Source organism: Vipera berus (genome assembly GCF_964194415.1).
Source record: "Vipera berus genome assembly, chromosome: 6".
NCBI classification, from domain to species: Eukaryota; Metazoa; Chordata; class Lepidosauria; order Squamata; family Viperidae; genus Vipera; species Vipera berus.
Genome location: NC_138208.1, coordinates 4167601 through 4186656, shown reverse-complemented (window position 1 = coordinate 4186656; position 19056 = coordinate 4167601). Strand labels below are relative to the sequence as shown.

Sequence of the window (19056 nt, the reverse complement as noted above, 5' to 3'; positions counted from 1 at the left end):
CCCCATAATTGACGTAGTGAGGAACTAATCTTCCTTCGTAAGTTGCACACAAAAGTTAGGTGTTTTTGTATTAAAAGAAAAAGAAAGAAAGAAAAAGAAAAGTAGATTCCAAAAAAGAGAACTCCTAGGCAATACAGATTTTAGAATGTAAAAATACAGAGGTGTGTTTTAGCCTCTTTTAAAAGTCAGTGGGAATGAATGTAAATTTATTTCTGGTTTTACACATTAATTATGGTGCCACTTTGTCCATTTTAAAGTTATTCACACGCCTTTGCGATTCTTAAAGATTGTGAGACGATTTCCTCCCCCCCCCACATATTGTAACAATAATTAATTGTTTGAGGTGCTTGCAGTTGTCTTAATTAAAGTGGTTGTTTTTTCTTTTTTCAGAAATTGTCCTGCTCCCTCTGGATTGTTTTTGGTAGGGGCAAATGGTTTTACTCCTTCAATGTTGGTTAGGAAAGAAACAAAACATAACAAAAACCAAACGGCAGTGCTGCAGAAGAGTTTGCTTTTTTGTTTTCAAACGTTTATTTAAAAAAAAGGAAAGAAAACAAGCAGAGCAACGCACAATAGATACGTTTCGACGGAATCCCATCCGTCATCCTCAGGCTGGTGGCTTCAGCTTCCTTCTTCTGGGAGAAGCATGTGGTAGTGGCTGTTTGTTCCTCTTTTTTAAACTGCCAGAGGGGGTGTGTTCTGTGGGTGGAGGTGTGCTCTGATTGGGTGGGGGATTAGGTGTGTTCTGATTGGGTGGGAGTGTGTTTTGAACGGTGGGTGTGTTCTGATTGGGTGGGGGTGTGTTTTGAGTGGACGGGCTGGTCTCAGCTGCCAGCCTTAGAACAGCATTCTACACAGACAGAAAAATATCCACCATCCTAAGAAACCCCAAGGACATAATTGGGTTAGAAAACCAAGGAGTATACGAAATCCCATGCACCACCTGCCCCACCACATACATCGGACAGACCAACAGAAGAATAAGTGCACGCATTGAAGAGCACAAAAACTCACTCAGAAAGGGAGAACAAACTTCATCCCTGGTCCAACACTTTGAAGCCACGGGACATGAAATTGATTTTAAAAAAACCAAAACTATCGCCAAAATTGAACATTTTAACAACAGAATAATCAGAGAAGCCATTGAGATAGAAAAACACCCCCACAGCATGAACAAACGAGATGATACCTCTCGCCTACCAGCCATTTGGAAACCCGCCTTGATTGACAGACGAGTCCCAACCACCAAGAATGATACCAGACCCAAACTCATGATAACATCACATGACATCACCACCACACAACCATTCAAAAAGCAAATCCGAACCCACAATAACGAGGCACAACCACAAAACAAACCTAACTACAGCTGCAACATCAGCCACTTTAAACCCCTCCAAACCACACAATAAGCAAACTGACACCCACTATAAAAACATGGCACCACCACAAACACGAAGCCGAACAAAAGCAGCACAACTCACCAGCTCAGGTCTAAGGCTGGCAGCTGAGACCAGCCCATCCACTCAAAACACACCCCACCCAATCAGAACACACCCACCATTCAAAACACACTCCCACCGAATCAGAACACACCTAATCCCCCACCCAATCAGAGCACACCTCCACCCACAGAACACACCCCCTCTGGCAGTTTAAAAAAGAGGAACAAACAGCCACTACCACATGCAAAAAAAAAGACCATCAACAACCCCACAGGTCATAAATTGCGTTTTGTTGCAGACGTTTCATGACCCAACTAGGAAACTCAAGGCACCAATGACGTTACCTAGTTGGGTGATGAAACATCTGCAAGAAAACCACCCAGGTCAGAGAACACCCAGGACCTCACTCACTCACTGTCCCGTTGGTTAACAGCTTAGTGGAGATTGATTGAGCACAATGCTTTGCCCTGATTGGTCATGGCAATATTGCCTTTCCTGAGTTCAAGGAGGGAGCGTGGGGTGGTTATTTTCCCGGCCCTTGCCCTGAAATTCTCCCCAAGGGTGGGTGGGTAATGTGAGGGAGGGGGATGCGGAACAGGATTATGATGGAAGAGTTTGCTTTGGTTTGCCTAGCTTGTTCCCTGATTATTATTTGCATACTGTATTCTATTTATGTACTATATATAAAAAAGAGGTGATTTTACATCTGGCTTAAGACCGTCTTCATTTCCGTACACAAAACAAGAGTTGAAGTTGATTTCGCGGCTGGATCTCAGTTTGATTTGGGTGACAATGACCCATCCGATGCCCCACACTTCAATTTTATCATTTTTTAAATGAGTTGTTGCTACACACACACAAGTCATAAAAGGGCCAAGTTTGAAGAACCCTGGTGTAATACATGGCACCACCTCAAGTACCGCATTTCCCTCAAAATAAGACCCGGTCTTATTTTTTTGCCTCCAAGAGGCACTAGGTCTTATTTGTGTGTGTGTTTGTGTGTGTGTGTGTAGTCCTGCCCAGCCAGCCCACGTCTGCGGCCAAAGGAGCAGCTTCATTCTGCAGCTGAGAGTGAAGCTCCAGTCTGCATTTAAGGCCTTTCTGGAAGGCCACTGCAGCCGATAACCGAGCAATGGATTCAATCCATTGCTCGGTTCTTGACAGTGGAGGCCTTCCGGAAAGGCCTGCGATTGCAAAATGGAGGCCTGTGGACGTGGAAGTGGGCTGGCGAGGAGAGGCCTGGCTGCAAGGTAAGTGGGTGTGGGGTGCGGGGCTCCACACCCCCGCCCTAGCTTGAATTTTAGGCGTGCACCTCGCCCCAAAACTAGGGGCTTATTTTAGGCTCACCCTGAAAAAGCAAGCGAGGGCTTATTTTCGGGGTAGGCCTTACTTTCGGGAAAACACAGTAATATGAAAGAACCTCACCTGGTTAACCTGCTTAATTGAGAAGTTTATTGTGTCCATCTCACTGTGAAGGCAGGTAAGACGGGATCCTGCTTCATGTTCTCATGCAGCATATTAATATACTCACACAAGGATGGAGCGGACTATAATTCGTAGTAACTTTTATGTTGCCACAACACGGTTGGTCACTCTCTTCTAGTACCGGTTTTATCAGTGCAGGAAGTCCTCGACGTACGAGCACAATTGAGCCCAGAGTTTCTGTTGCTAAGTGAGGCATTTGTGAAGTGAGTTTTGCTCCATCTTGCGACCTTTCTTGCCACCGTCGTTAAGTGAATCGCTGCAGTGGTTAATTTCCTAACAGGGTTGCTGAGTGAATCCAGCTTCTCCTTTGACTTTGCTCGTCGGAAGGGACACGGCAACCGTCATTTGCCAAGTCAGTTGCCAAGCATCCAAGTTTTGATCACGTGACCATGGGGATACTGCAACGGTTAAGCGTGAAAAACGCTCGTAAGTCACCTTTTTCAGTGATGTAACTTCAGTCACTAAATGAACTGTTGTAAAAGGCTTGCAATATGATGAAGTCTCATCTGGAGCTAGGATGTACTTAAGAGTACAGATAGTTCTCTACTTACGAACACAATTCAGCCTAAAATTTCCTTCATTTGCTAAGTGAGTTCCCCCCATCTTATGACCTTTCCTGCCTCCGTCATTAAGTGAATCAGTTTATAAGTTAGCAAACCGGTTGTTCAAGTGAAATCCGGCTTCCCTGATGACTTTGCTCGTCGAAAGGTCGCCAAAGGGGATCGCGTGACCCCCCGGGACGCTGCCAACAGTCGCAAGTCCATACCAGTTGCCAAGCCTCCGAGTTTTGATCCGGTGACCCTGGGTGATGCTACAAAGATGGTAACTCTGAAAAAACGGTGGGAAGCTGTAAAATTGGAACGGTCACTTAACGAACTGCTGTAAGTCAAAGACCTCCTGTAGTGTTTAGCATTTAAGAAAGCCATTTGATAAATGGCATGCTAGTAAACTCTAGTAGTTTCTGCTACTACCAGGGGTAGCATTTTCCTCCAGACTGCATTGTTAGGTTGGAGAAAGTTGTTAAATTTCTTCAGAGTGCTTTGGATTAACAGGTGATTGAAAGGTCCTGTGTTTGTGTCTGTTGTGCTCAGGGACTACATGCCTCCGTTGGCCTGTGAGGAGCAACTAAGGACCCCCGACTCCCCCACCCCCCCTTTCAACGTAACATTTTCTTCCAAGAGCAAACTAGCAAAACGAGAGAGTTAAAACTGACATAATTGTGATTTATTAACATGAATTAAAATGCCCAACCAGTGCTGCAAGGTGACAGTATATTTAAAAAAAAAATAAAGTTCATATACTGTACTACTTTCACAAAGATCACACGCTTTTGCAAAAGACTTGTATGTACAATACTATATCAAATGAGAAGCATTAAGCAGTTTTACACGCAAAAGGAACAGTATTTACAGCACTCGTCAGAGACATTAGAAACAATCTATACATTAAATTACAATGTCTGAAAAGAAGTGTGGAAAAATAGCCATGTTCACACCAAACTATATATATAAAAAAATCTGTATTGCGTCTTCTACTATATGCACACAAAAACTGTTGACAGATGGAAAAAAAAAGATCTGTTAGTGCCGTCACTTAGCTGTGTACTTCCTTTTTTTTTAATTACATATGTATAAAAAGTAAATATAGAAAACATTCACTAAATGAAGTTTAACTGCAACAATAAAATTGAAAAGTTATGCAGCAACCAATCTACTGCCAGAACAAACGGGAGCTGGAATGTTCGTGTACAAAATAATAATAATAATTAAAAAAAAACGCCTAAAAACCCGGCTTTAACCGCGCAGTTTTGGGGATTTTTCTTTTCTTTTCTCCTTTTATTTTAAAAGCAAAACTGGAAAGAAGACGATGAAAAGCACGCGCACGCACTGGTGTTTTGCTTTTATACAAAGTATAATGTACAAGCTTTAAAAAGTACCTTGAACAGGTACATATGAAATATACAGTTTTTACAGAACATTTTAAAAATGTTTAGAAGCAAAAGGAGGGGGGGCGGGGGGGGGAGGAGGAGAACCGGTCCGTTTTAATGCCACCCGGAACCGTGGTAATTGTTTTGAAACGTTGGCGGCACTTGTGCTCTGTGAATAGGTATTTGCCCGGGCAGCGGAGATGCCTGCTGAGGTCCTTGCACGCCGTGAGGAAGGGAGACGGAGCCGGGATGAGGAGGGCAGAAGCCGGAGGCCGGAGGGGTGGCAATACTGGCTGGTCCTGGAGGCTGGAGGTGAGGAACCGGGCTGGGGAGGGGGCCGTGCGCTCCCGTTCCCGCCGGCTGATGCTGAGGTCCGGATCCCAAAGGGGGATGGTGCGGAGGCTGTGATGGGTAAGTTGACACCGTTGAATGAGCACTTGAAGGGAAAAGGGAGGGCCCTTGGTGAGATGGGTGGTGCAGTCCTTGGGCCGGTGCCGTGTGGTGAGCGGAGCTCAAGATGTTGGAAGGGGGGGGCGGCGGCGGAGGAGGAGGAGGCGGCGGCACCGAGCTGACGACATGCTGGTGTTGTGCTTGCAAACCTTGATGGGCTGTGGTGGGGTGAGTGGGGTGGTGGTGAGGGAGGGGGCCGGGAGGCGGCGGCGGGGGTGGAGGCAGGTGGTGGCCGGCGGCTTGAGAATGGAGGTGGGAGCCGGCGGCTGCGGGGCTCACCCCGTGGGCCGCAGCATGCTGCGGATGCGCGCTTTGCGGCTGCACGAGGTGGGGTCCTCCGGGGGCCGCAGGAGGAGGGGGTGGAGGCGGGGGCACCCCCACCACGGGGCTCTGGTGATGGATGCCGGGCGTCTGAGAGGGCAAGAAGTGCCCGCTGTTGACCAGGTGGCCCGACACGGGCGGCTGCTGGCAGGCGGTGCCGGCGAGGGCTTGGTTTGGTCCAGAGGGGAAGAGGGTCTGCTGGGACGGGAGGCTGCTTTTGATCGGATTGTAACTTTGGAAGTTTCCTGAGGGGGGTTGCTGGTTTTGGTAATACGTGGAGGAAGGGGGCGGCGGGGGAGGGGGCGGCGGGGCGGCGGTGTTGAGAGTTTGTTGGTGAAACTGACCGTAGGAGACCGAGGAGGTTGGGGGAAACAACGTCCCGGTGGTCGGCTGCGGGGCGCCAGGCTGGAGAGTTTGGCTCGTGGCATAGAAACCCCGGTGAGAGTCTCTCTGAGGTGTCCCCACTTGGGGGGAGGGTGGGTGGTGAGGCCGGTATGGCGACCCCAGCGGTTGGGAAGGAGGCTTTGGTGACAGGTAGCCGTGCTGAGCTGGGGTGAGGGGGGTGGATGGCTTGGGCGGGTTTTCGACGTGGGGCGAAGTGGGGCAAGGGAGCTTCAGCGGGGCAGGCGGCGGCTTCTGGGCGAGGGGGTCGGCTGCGCCGCGCAGGAGGGGCTGGGGCAGGTTTGAAAGTGCTTCGGCGTTATTGGGCGACGGTTTCGGTTGCTGGTCTGGTTTGGGGTGAGTTGTGTTGTCGGCCCCAGGAGTGTCTCCGGCGCTCTCCCACTGGGAATCCTGTTTTGTGGGCGTTTTTCCGAGCGGCTGAGCAGGAACTACAGGATTTGGTGAGGAAGAAGAAGTCTGCGTCAAGAGAAAGAAGAGTTAAGTGCCTGCCTGTGGTCGGAAAGGCATTCATTCTGGCTTTAAAAAATGCAGTTTTGTGCAGGCTCAGGAAGGACCACCAAGAACGGCATTTCTTCACCCAAGACAATTTTGAACCTCGTTGAGATGAAAGGAACGATATTCCTGTTCTGTGAACTGTATAAAGACAATCACAACTTCTGGGAAAAGCCCACAGCTTTACTAACATTTGAAGAAGCTAACTATTTCGAGTAAGAACTGCAGCCCAAAATGTCATCATGCCTCTGGGTTGTTTTGCAGCAGAGAATTAGCAAGGTATATTTAATGTATTTAACTAATTCTTAAAAAAAATACAATTAAGGCAATATTTAATTGGCATTAATAGATCTGTTCAATACCTGGCATTAATGGCATAATGGCTCCAATCTCATTTGAACAACTAATTGTTATTCTGAAATCTTACTTAAAAGCAAAAATAGACACACTCTTTAGTATTTTGAATACAGGTAGTCCTCGACTTACGACCACAATTGAGCTCAACACTTAGGATGTTAAGTGAGACATTTGTTAAGTGACCTTTGCCCCATTTTACCACCTTTTCAGCTACAGTTATTAAGTGAATCATTGCCCTTAAGTTTGTAACCCGGTTGTTAAGTGAATCTGGCTTCCCCATTGACTCTGCTTGTCAGAAGGTCGCAAAAGGGGACGCTGCGACTGTCATAAAGATGAACCAGTTACCAAGCATCCAAATTTTGATCATGTGACTACAGGGATGCTGCAATGGTCGTAAGTGTGAAAAATGGTCATAAGTCACTATTTTTAGTGCCGTTGTAAATCTGAACGGTCAGTAAATGAACTGTTGTAATTCAAGGATTACCTGTACGACATTTGCGATTGCTGGCGAGAGCTCTCTATCCAGTCTTGAAACAATCCTGTGCGGTTACTTAGCACTTAAGACTTTTAACCTATGCTAACTTGCATTGGCAAAATTACTACTACTGACATATTTCTGCAACTCACAAATGTACAGAATTATAACCTCGAGTCTGACCTGGGCACCCGCTAAGAACTGCTTTGCTGAACTAATAAAACCAGTCAAGTCCAGCATTCTTTTTTCCATCTTAGTCTTACAAATGTCTCTAGGGATTCAGAGTAACAGGGTGTCAGGAGATCACAATTAAATTAAAATTAAAATTATACTGCCTTCTTTATGAAAACTATCTTTGAATTCTAAGCTGAGTAATAAACATCTATCTATCTACATACACGCACATATACATATACATACACACACACACACACACACACACACACATAAAAGGACGCGGTGGCTCAGTGGGTTAGGATGCTGAGCTCGTCGGTCAGAAGGTCGGCAGTTTGGCAGGTCGAATCCCGAGTGCCGCGTAGCAGAGTGAGCGCCTGTTACTCATCCCAGCTCCTGCCAACCTAGCAGTTCGAAAGCACGTAAAAATGCAAGTAGAAAAATAGGGACCACTACGGTGGGAAGGTAACAGCGCTCCGTGCGCCTTTGGCGTCTAGTCATGCCGGCCACATGACCACAGACACGTCCTCGGACAAACACTGGCTCTTTGGCTTTGAAACAGAGATGAGCACCGCCCCCTAGAGTTGGAAACGACTAGCACGTATGTGCGGGGGAACCTTTACCTTTATATGTGTGTTTGTGTGTGTGTACACACACACACACACACACAAACATATACAGAGAGAGAGAGAGAACAATTCGTTTCCGCTGTACCTTGCTTGGTTTCAGAGGACTCTTGCACGTCTTCAGAGGAGTATCTGGGGACGGACATTCACTTATAGACTCCAGATTTTCAGGATCAGTTTCTGCAACAAACAAGTCTATAAATAGAAATATTGCTGGGTCTGGACATTGGTAAGAAATTGGGGGTGGAGGGGAAGAAGAGGAGAGAATAGATTAAACTTTTATATATGTAACAGACAGAAGCCCAGACCACTGTCCTAAGATCCAATAACTAGTGTCTGTTGTGGTGAACAGTTGCCACCAATCAAAACAGACCACCAGAAACAACAGCAGTGGCAATAGCCCTTAGACTTATAGACCGCTTTGCAGTGCTTGATGGCCCTCTCTGAGCGGTTTTTAGTGTCAGCCTGTTGCCCCCCCCTTGCAACATTCTAGGTCCTCATTTTACCGACCTCGGAAGGATGGAAGGCTGAGTCAACCTTGAGCTGGTCAGGATCGAACACCTGGCTGTAGGAATGCAGAGTCGGCCTGCCATATTGCACTCTAACCACTATGCCACCTCCGGCTCAGCAACAAGGAGCTGCTACAAAAGGAGCTGCTAGGAGTCTGATCCACCCAGTGACCTCTTACCAGAATCCTTGTCTCTTCTATGATCACTAAGAAGCAATGCTCGCTGATAACTTCGCTCTCTGACTTGCTCCACTGATGTTGAAGAGGTCCTTTAAAAGAGAAAGAAAAACCCAACTTGTAATTTGCTTCGCCACAAATGTGAAGGCCAAACGGGCACGAAAGGGCTTCAAAACATTTTGATGGCTTACGATTTAAAATATTTCACGCTGTCGGGATTAAGGAAAACGCAAAGGCAGGGAAAGTATTCTACGGCCTTAGAAAGCCCTCTAGAGGTTCTCCTTGGGTGTTTCCTCACGGGGAAAAAACGGTGGGATGCGAGGGAAGCCGTGAGAGCAACAGTGGGTGAATCCCACGGTAGTTCACCCAGTACAGGATCTAGATGAACCCATACGGGGTCTCCAGGGTAAGAACTATACAGTTGCTCGTTGACTGAGCGGGACAGTGAGCTGAGCCGCATGAATTTTTTTTAACACTGGCGAAATCTGTAGCACATACATTATTAGCCCCAAGTAAGAAAGTAGGTAGGAAAGTCCAGTGAGAAAGGTTGAGTTGTCCCTCACCTCAGTGTCCAACGATCAGTGATGTAATGATCCCTGTCTCTCTCTGCCCTAGAGAACCCCACCTGCCTAAGTGAATAGGCACGGAGATGTAGTGCAGACTAGAGGGTGGCGCTGTTTGCTAACCACGGCAGCAGGTTTTTGTCTTTCGCTGGGAATCATGATCAGGCCACACTCCCCCAACCCCCGTGCTAACCGCCCTGTTCCAAGGGAAGGCTGGCCAGGGAGAGCCCCCGGCCCAAACGGAGGCCTTGCTGGGAGAAGCTTCTTGCACAAAGGCAGGCTGAGTTCCGCAGGATGGACCGTCCTGAAGAATCGGCTCCTAGGATAGGCGACACCTGGCCTGGGAGTGACCTTCTCCTTTTGATGGAAATAGCAACGAAGACTATCTTTGGGCAAACTAGGATGATCCTGATGCTGGCTTCTTACACACCCAGCTTCTTTATGCTCACCTGCTGCTCCTTGTTAAGCTTCCCTGTTTTTATATGCTTTCAGCTTTTTACGTGTAATTTTAGTTTTATGTATCTTTCATGCCATCCTCCTTACGCTGATCCTGGCCGTAATAAAGGCTGGATTTGACTCGACTCGACCAATCACACCCAGCCTGCAAACAACACGATTTCTTTCGTTTGGTGGGAGAAGCTTTCCCAGCGCAAGACACAACTGGTGTGAGAGTTAAGCCGAGAGCTGCTAGCAGGTTCCAGAGCAGAGTTAAGCAGATTCTACTGCTACCCAGTTTTAAAGCCATGACGCGTTCACTGAAATGCTGCAAGCTGAGGTAAAGAGGCCTCAACCACCTGACTGTGACTAGGATGAAACTCACTCCTGAAAAATAAGGGACATCAGAAAAGAACTAAGACTTTAGTAGTTTCTGCCACTCAAAGTAACTTCACGGAAACATCTGCCCGCACGCAAAAAATAAAATAAAAAAATGCTCTTGGCCTATTCAACCTCCTGCCAGAGTTGAGATTTTGATGGCAAGCCTGGCTGCTTGGTTTACAACCCCCCCCCCCTGCCCCGTTTCTCTCTATGGCAGGCCTGACTGCACTATCGTCGTTATTCCAGCTAAGCACCAATACCCAGTGAAGCCCACAAGGTACCACGGCTCAACACCCCTGCTCTAGTGGCATCGTGTGCGGTTTTCTATGCTCATTTGCTCACACACATGGATAAACAGACCTGAGAGTCTGTTACCATCCAAAGGACTCATAAAGTCTGTTCAGTTTACACGCAGACTGGTATGAAAGGAATAAGGAATAGAGTAGAATAGAATTTGGAAGGCGCCCTGGAGGTCTTCTAGTCCATCCCCCTGGCTCAAGCAGGAGAACCTATACCATCTCAGACAGGTGATTGTCTGGTCTCTTTTTAAAAACCTCCAGTGATGGAGCGCCCACGATTTCTGAAGGCAAAGCTGTTCCACTGGTTAACTGTCCTCACTGTCAGGAAGTTTCTCCTTAATTCCAGGTTGCTTGTATTAACTTTGTAATTTCTCAAAGTGACACAGTCGCAAACCGACCGTAGCAAACCCACTTGGAAAACAGCTTTTGCCCCCGTTTGACGGGTTAGCTGCCTCTAACCCGTGACGATATTTCGCAAGGTCAGCGACTTCTCGATTTTAAAAAAAGGGCTTACCACTGGCCCTCCGGATCGCTCTTTTCACCGGAAGCCTCCTTTGAGGAGGAAGAGTTTTCGGCTTCTTCTGAAACGGCACTGTAATCCGCGGCTGGCAAGGACAAGGGGAGGCTGGCAGGGTGTTCCCTCTCCAGCTGCTCCCCGTTCTCACTGCTGGTGTAGCCGTCGGGAGCAGCACCGCCGTTTCCTCCGCCAGCAGCGTGAGGTGACATGCTCAGAAGAGAGAAATTTTCGACTTTGGAGCCACTTTTTCGGGCTTCTCGCTGCCTCTTGCGGTATTCCAGAAGCGACACCTGGGAGAGAAGCAAAAAGGAGAGGACGGTTTCTCTCATTTCTCTTTTAAGTTATTACAGCACAGCTCTCCCTCCCTCCCCGCCAGACTCTTGGGCACTGTGATGTCTCCGCTGTTTTGAAAAGACAGTGAAAAACGGTCGGGGTCATTTTTTTGTCACAATCATCGTAGAGCTGTGTGTGTGTGTGCTTGGACCATCTGAATAACATGCCAGTTTATTCACTGTAATATTTTAAAAGCACCCACCGGCAAATGTAAGTTTAAAAATATTTGACACGTCAGCATAAGCTTGCCTTTCTATTGATGCAGACATTTCTGCTTATGAAGCACTGGGAGGTAGTCCTCAACTTATGACCGGTTGCGACAAGACGCTTCAAAAAAAAAGGGACTTGCAATCTATTTTCAAAGTCACAACTGCCGTGACCCCAGGTCACAGGACTGCATTTTGGGCGCACGGCAGCTGCAGGGTCCTGCGATCGCGTGATCGTGGTTTGCAACGTTTTTGCTGTTTTCCGGGGGGGGGGGGGGGGGAGAGAAGCCCATGGGATAAGCCAAATTCAGACTTACGACCGTGTGATTTGCTTACCAACTGCCACCAAGTAGAGTCCAGTCACGTGGTGACTAAACTTACAACGGCGATGACTTACAACCAAAATTCTGGCTTCAACTGTCACTGTTAAGTCAGGGGCCTTGTGTATCCATTCAGGCAGGGCTCCTCAACCTCCGGTCCGTGGCCTCTTTGGGAACTGAGCTGCACAAGCAGCAGGCAAGCGAGCCAAGCTTTATCTGGCGTGAGTGGGATCTAGGTTATATTCTAGCTTGTGCTTTTGTAAGTTGAGATTCAATACTAGCAGCCCTGAATCTTTCTCTCTTAACAGGCTCAGGGATTCTGGGAGTTGAAGTCCACAAGTCGTAAAGGGGGCTACAGTGGCCGACTCCTGACGTAGAGCACGATCCCTACACCTGGTTTACACCTGATTTTCTCACAGGCAAGTCAGCACAATGCCTAGGTCAGGGGCAGGTTTCCAAACAAAGTGAGAAGCTTAAAGCAAGGTATTGCCATCTCTGTTATGGGCATTTCCCTCACAAGCTTCCTTCAGACTGATCTGCCCTGGGGGAGCCGTGCTGTAGATTATCAGGACTCAACTAGCCTATACAGGTAGTCCTCGACTAAACGACCACAATTGAGACCAACGTTTATGTTGCTGAGTGAGAGACACAGGCGAGGTGAGTTTTGCCTCACTTTACAACTTTTCTTGCTACGGCTGTTAAGTTAGTCTTGGCTTCCCCCTGGACTTTGCTTGTCAGAAGGATGCAAAAGGGGATCACGTGACCTCCGGGGACACGGCAACCATCCTAAGTGTGAGACAGTTGCCAAGCAGCTGAATTTCAATCAGTGACCATGGGGGGGGGGGGGGAATGCTGCAAGGATCATTAAGTGTGAAAAATGGCCATACGTCCCCTTGTTTCAGTGCCGTTGTAACTTTGAACAGTCACTAAGCGAACTGTTGTAAGTCAAGGACAACCCTGCGTAACTTCATTTTCATTCCATTATTTTATCTCCTCCCACGGCTTTGGGAGACTATCAAAAGGTACAAGTGAAGGGTACGTAAGTGTTTGCCTCCAGTGCTGAAATTAAATTTCAATATTGCTAGTTCGTAAGTCGATTTTATGAAACCGTTCCGTTTACTAACTAGTGGGCGCCCACACGGAAGCCTTTGGAAAGTCTTGAGGATATAAAATTCATATACAAGCAGAAGTGCGTCCCTAACTGTGGCTTCTCCTTAAGCTGGTACCTTTTTCTTCTGTGGGGGATTCTGGGGTGTGCAATTGCCATCCGTCATGCTGTCGCTGTTGGCAGTCCTTCCGAAACTGGCCCCGAGTCCCTCTTCGGAAGTACAAAAAACCGGCGTTTCCACAAACATGCCTCTGGCGTCGTCTGGAATCAGGCACTTGGACTCGTTGATCCGGAACCCGCCGCCGACTTCTAACTGGTGCGAAGGAGTTAAGTCTCTCAAATTAGAATTCATGGAGAAATTGAGCCCTGTCCTGTCGGGACTTTTGATCCAGGTTGGATAAACCGTTCCCCGCCCGCAATGAGCCGTTTCCAGTTGGCTGTTTGCATCAGTCCGATTGTGGCAGGGTGCGTCCAGCGTTTTGTACAGGGCACTTGGCTCAACTGCTTCAAGTCCCAGCTGGAGCTCGGAGGCGGATTCCTTCTCTCCTGAGCACTGCCTGGGGCCGTCAGCTCTGCTCCTGGGGCTGGAATAGCCGATCGTTTTTATCTCTTGCAGGCATATTTCGGTCAGACTGGAATTTCGGAACGGGTTGAGTGCTAGCATGGATGCACAGGAACGTTCGTATCCCTGTTCAAAAAAGACCGGGAAGGTGACAATGTTGGGGTAAATAGCGCAAAACAGCCTGAATTAACTATGCCAGTAGTTTGTTTTTAATGGATACTTTTTCCCCCCTCCTGTATTCGCTTTTACAGCCAACTTGTAGATTTGTTCTACAAGATCCAACTGTAGATCTAAAATGGGTGAGTTTTTCCTTACCCAGGTTTGAATCTCAGAAGGGTATGGCTAACTGATGAGAACAAATGAGTTTGAAATGGCCATATTAGTCTCCCTTTAATTCTTTGTTAGCAATCCAGTTTACACACACACACACACACACACACACACACACACAAATTAGTTTTTATAGGGTTAGGGATAGGGTGGGGTCGGAATTAGGGTTGGGATATGGATTAGGGTTTTTCCAAATAACACTGTCAATATTTAGCAAACAGCATAGTGTCTGGGTACATGTATTTAACTAACAATAATAGATATCGTTAATTATTATAAACAATATGTTAATTAATCTCTCAATAGCCTTCTTCTTACTAACATATATTCAAAATTACATATCACGTTCCTTTCTCTCTGACTCATTTTCTAGCCATTGATAGAAATTATCCCATGTTCTAAAGTACATGGAGACTTCTTTCTCTTTAATCTTTAAAGTCAACCTATCCTTTTCTGCACACTCTAAAATTTTTTTTTACTGAAACAATCTTTAATCATAGCTGGTGACTATACACATTCCTAAAAACTAAAAAGTTCTGGAGGAACAACAAAAGTTAGCTATCCAATTAATTGCATTGGGGCCTGAGAGGGAAGAGACCAAAGACCCAGATTGTTGGGGGCAATAAGCTGACTTTGTAATAATGCCGCTTGGGGGTGTGTGTGAAAGCCCTAACAAGCAGGCATATACATAGAATGAAGGCTACTGCTAAGCTTGTAAGCCGCCCTGAGTCTTCGGAGAAGGGCGGGATATAAATGGAATTAAAATAAAAATAAATAAATAAAATAAATTGCTTCCTTTATTTACGACTGTGCCATTAAAAGACAAGATTGTCTGAACACTTTGCCACACCTAGATTGCATATCTGTTAGCTTGTCTTATTTGGTATATTAGACCTTTTTTTTCTTTTAAAAGAAAATCCTACTTACTTTGTGAAAGTAGGAACTTGGGAAGCTAGACCCTAGGAATTATATTAGTGACTCATTAGGATTTCGCCTGTCTTTATCTTTTAGGATCTCATGCCTGCAAATGTGCATTCCTGCAAGCCCTCCCTGAACCACACATTCTAAGAATTTACAGCATAGAAAAAGATTTTGCAAAGCAGACCAAATAAAACTTCCCACACGAACTTACCTCTTGATTAAATGTTCGCCTCTTAACTTCTGGAGAACTTTCAGGTGAAGAAATATTCTGCAGTGGAAAAAATAAAAAAGGAATGTTTGAAAACTGCAGAACCGAACAATTCTGATGATTTTGGGGGGAAAAAGAACAAAATAATTTCTCTTCAATCATGTAAAACTACCTATTTCTTTCGTTAAGTGCTGACTGCATTGCAGGAGCTGACCTATTGTGAAAAGAGGACCTTAAAAACAGGACACGGGGCCAAGACCCTCTCGGACTCTTGCTAAGCGAGACATTTGTTAAGTGAGTTTTTGCCCCATTTTATGACTTTAGCGAACCCCTGCAGTTGATAAGTTAGTAACCCGGTTGTGAAGCAGTAGTGAATCTGGCTTCCCCGTGGACTTTGCTTGTCGGAAGGCCACAAAAGGGATGATCCCGGGACACAGCAAAGATCGTTATGTATGAACCAGTTGCCAAATGTCTCAATTTCAATCCCATGATCATGGGGATGCTGCAATGGTTGCTAAATGTGAAAAACATTTTTCAGTGCTGTTGTAACTTTGAGCAGTCACTAAGCGAACTGTGGCCAAGTCGAGAAATCCATGCATAGCTTTATTCTTCATGAACAGAGCCATTTCCTCCCCCCGCCCCGAGGCAATTAAGCTGCACCAATGGATTTATCTGACAAGGCAGGACAGTCGGCGGAGACTCGCCTCAAAGTGCACTGCGTTCCCATGGACACATGGAATCACCGAAGCAACGGCTGAGTAAATAGGCTTGTAGCCATTCCTGCAGGTTTCGTCTTCCGCTTTCATTCTGGGAGGCGTGGCGAGCAATAATGGGTCCGAGGCCGAGAAATCGGTGTGGGTGGGCGTGGCATATGGAGAAGGAGTGGGGGTCGATGTTTCTGAATAGGCGGAGTCCAACAGCTGGTAGGGTCTTCGCTTCTTGAGGGGCGTTGTCAGATCTGTAGGTAAGATGGGGAGAAAAAGCAGAAGTCATTTTTCTCTGATTTAAGCATTTGTTCCACCATTTAAAACTAACGAGTAGCAAGAGGCCTCCCCAGTTGAAAACTTCCCACACAAAATATACTGCTCAAAAAAATAAAGGGAACAGAAAATAAGACATCCTACTATTAAATACAGTACATTGTGTTAAGTGTTCCCTTTATTTTTTTGAGCTCTCTCTCTCTCTCCCTCCCTCCCCCCCCCCCCCCTCTCTCTCTCTCTCTCTCTCTCTCTCTCTCTCTCTCTCTCTATATATATATATATATATATATATATACACACACACACACACACACACACACACACACACATACACATGCACACACACACCCCACCCTGAGTTCTTCGGGAGAAGGGCGGTATACAAATAAAATTATACACACACACAGGGCTTTTTTTCTCATAGAACGCTACACACACACACACAGGGCTTTTTTTCTCATAGAAAGCTCAGAACGGAGTTCCGGCACCTTTTTTGGATGGAACCTTGTAGGGTAGGCAAGGCGGGTTGTATGACATGTGTTGAGTTCCGGCACCTTTTTGTTTTCCAAAAAAAGCACTGTATATATATATATAAATATATAAAATAATGTATATTGACTCAGCCTTCCATCCTTCTAAGGTCAGTAAAATAACCCAGATTGTTGAGGGCGATATGCTGCCTCTATAAACCAGCACTGTGGAGTGGTATGTAAGTGCTATTGCTACACTCTCTCTCTCTCTCTCTCTCTCTCTCTCTCTCTCCAAAAGGAGGGGAGGGGAGCCTCTCTGTCAGTGCTGAAGGCATGGTAAAGGTAGTCCCCAACTTACAGCACTTCATTTAGTGACCGTTCAAAGTCACAACGGTACTGGAAAAAAAGACGACCATTTTTCACACTTCCAACCACTGTAGCATCCCCATGGCCACATGATCAAAATCCGGATGCTTGGCAACTGACTTGGCAAATGACGGTTGCAGTGTCCTGGGGTCACGTGATGCCCTCTTGTGACCTTCCGGCAAGCAAAGTCAATAAGGAAGCCGGATTCACTTAACAACCATGTTACTAAATTAACCATTGCAGTGATTCACTTAACAACTGTGGCAAGAAAGGTTGTAAAATGGGGCCAAATTTCCCTAACTACCGTCTCGCTTAGCAACAGAAATTGGAGGCTCAATTGTGGCCGTACGTTGAGGACTGCCCGTGTATGGGCATTTGAGAAGCACAGGCTCTCAACTGCTGGTCTGGAAACCATAAGCCACCCCAGCCCTGAGCGTGGGATGAGGGTGAAATCCATGACTAACGTCACCTGGCAAGCAACAGCCGTCGGTCAGTAATAAGGGGCTTCTACTTTCGCCGTTGACGATGGGACTTCTGGACCTTTCATGGGGCGAGGAAATAAAAAAACCAACCACCGAGTTTTCTTCTTCCAGAGCTTGCTTTAACCAACGCTGCAAAAACAGGAATGGTGAAAACGAGGATGAGGATGATGCCACCAAAGGACACATAAAGCTCACCTGATACATAAGCTACCGTCATCGTTGAAATATAAATAATCTGCAGCTCAAAACAGGGGACAAAAATAAATCTAAATCAGCTTCCAAGGGTGGAATGACAACTGATTCGGTGCTGCTACTGAAAAGCAATTTCATCGGGAATCCCCTCACTCCCTAATCCAGAAAACTGATTTACCTTTCAAAAATAAAAATAAAAATGTTCTGTATAAAACCTACACTAGCGGATAGGTTACCTTCTTGCAGGAACCCAGAATGCGTTCCATCGGTTCTTTCCTCCGCCGTTTTTCAGAAAGGAAGGGCGACGTAAAACGGATATAGTGCTTTGGCGTCGTATAGACATGCGGGCTGAAAGTGAGGCCTGGTAAAGAGTTCAGCTGGGTGGCCAAGACCTCCGGGTCGGTGGTTATGCGCAGAGGCCTTTCCGAGAGGTTTTCCACTGGCTTTCCCGGCTTCTCGTTCTTCTCACTTAACCACTCGCTCACCAAGTGCTGGAACAGAAAGGGGGGAGAAAAAAAAATCAGCAGAGCCCCCGACTCCGCTGGCAAAGTCTTCCGGTGCACGTTAAAAAAAAATGGGAGAGAAAAGACACACAGGCAGCCCTCGGCTACACCACTTTGTTTAGTGGCCGTTTGAAGCTACAGTGGTCCTGAAAAAAAGTGTGATGTTTTTCACACTCGTGTAGCATTCCCAGGGTCACGTGATCAAAACCCAAGAGGCTTGGCAGCTGAATCGTATTTATGACGGTTGCAGGGGGTCACGTGATCACCTTTTGCAATCTTCTGCCAAGCAAAGTCAACAGGGAAGCTAGATCCGCTTAACGACCCGGGTTACTAACTTCACAACTGCAGCGGTTCGCTTCGCAACCGTGGCAAGCAAGGCTGCCGAAACAGGACGAAACTCAACTTTTCTCGCTTAGCAATAGCAATTTTGAATTCAGTTTGTAGCTGTAAGTCGAGGACTGCCTGCATTAGCTACTTTTCCCTTCTCTAACGGGGCAGGCACGAGGTCCCCACGAACCTTTTTTGTTTTGGGGTATTTCGTGGGGCATTTATTAAGTGCTGGGGCTTCAGGCTCGGGGACAATTTCAGCCACGGGTGTCTCTGCTTCAGGCTCAGCCGACAGCACGGTGGCCTCAGGCTCCTGGTGCGGAGTGATCACTTCCACGTCAGGAGAGGAGGGCTGGATATCCGAACACATGCTGACGGTTCTGTGCCTTCGTCGCTGCTGTCCGATGTGCGTTCTGTTCCGGGAAAAACTTTTCCTCTGTTTTGTCCTGTTGACTTTGGCAGGGGCTGGCTTGGTGGGCGTTTCCTCTTTTGCTGGTTCCTGACATTACACATAATCCAAAGTTACAGAATTCACACACACCCTTTGATAAACTTTTCCCACCGAAATGGGGAAAAAATACATAAAGGATAAAAATACATGTTTAGCAGTACTGCTCATACATCTTATTTAGGATCATTTTAGCGTTTCTGTGCCTTGGCATCTATCTATCTATCATCTATCTATCTATCTATCTATCTATCTATCTATCTATC

General features: G+C 46.6%; 2 protein-coding genes across 9 annotated transcripts in view; one reads left to right on the top strand and one right to left on the bottom strand.

Moving 5' to 3' along the window:
- SRPK2 (SRSF protein kinase 2) overlaps positions 1–2554 on the top strand; it is a 136427-nt gene extending 133873 nt beyond the window's left edge. Inside the window, exon 18 of the transcript XR_014026942.1 lies at positions 391–2554. The gene's annotated coding sequence lies outside the window, so the exon portion shown is untranslated. The remainder of the gene's footprint in view (positions 1–390) is intronic.
- A 1578-nt stretch (positions 2555–4132) lies between these two features.
- KMT2E (lysine methyltransferase 2E (inactive)) overlaps positions 4133–19056 on the bottom strand; it is a 59470-nt gene continuing 44546 nt past the window's right edge. For 7 of the 8 annotated variants that reach the window (XM_081331082.1, XM_081331081.1, XM_081331078.1 and 4 more), the window contains 10 exons: positions 18533–18841; positions 17749–18003; positions 17308–17449; positions 15727–15980; positions 15026–15082; positions 13120–13689; positions 11032–11324; positions 8843–8931; positions 8243–8373; positions 4133–6486 (listed from right to left, as the gene is read on the bottom strand). In XM_081331082.1, the coding sequence (XP_081187208.1) occupies positions 4972–6486; positions 8243–8373; positions 8843–8931; positions 11032–11324; positions 13120–13689; positions 15026–15082; positions 15727–15980; positions 17308–17449; positions 17749–18003; positions 18533–18841 (3615 nt within the window). In that variant the 3' untranslated portion in view covers positions 4133–4971. The remainder of the gene's footprint in view (positions 6487–8242; positions 8374–8842; positions 8932–11031; positions 11325–13119; positions 13690–15025; positions 15083–15726; positions 15981–17307; positions 17450–17748; positions 18004–18532; positions 18842–19056) is intronic. The other variant, XM_081331080.1, reaches the window with a different exon arrangement.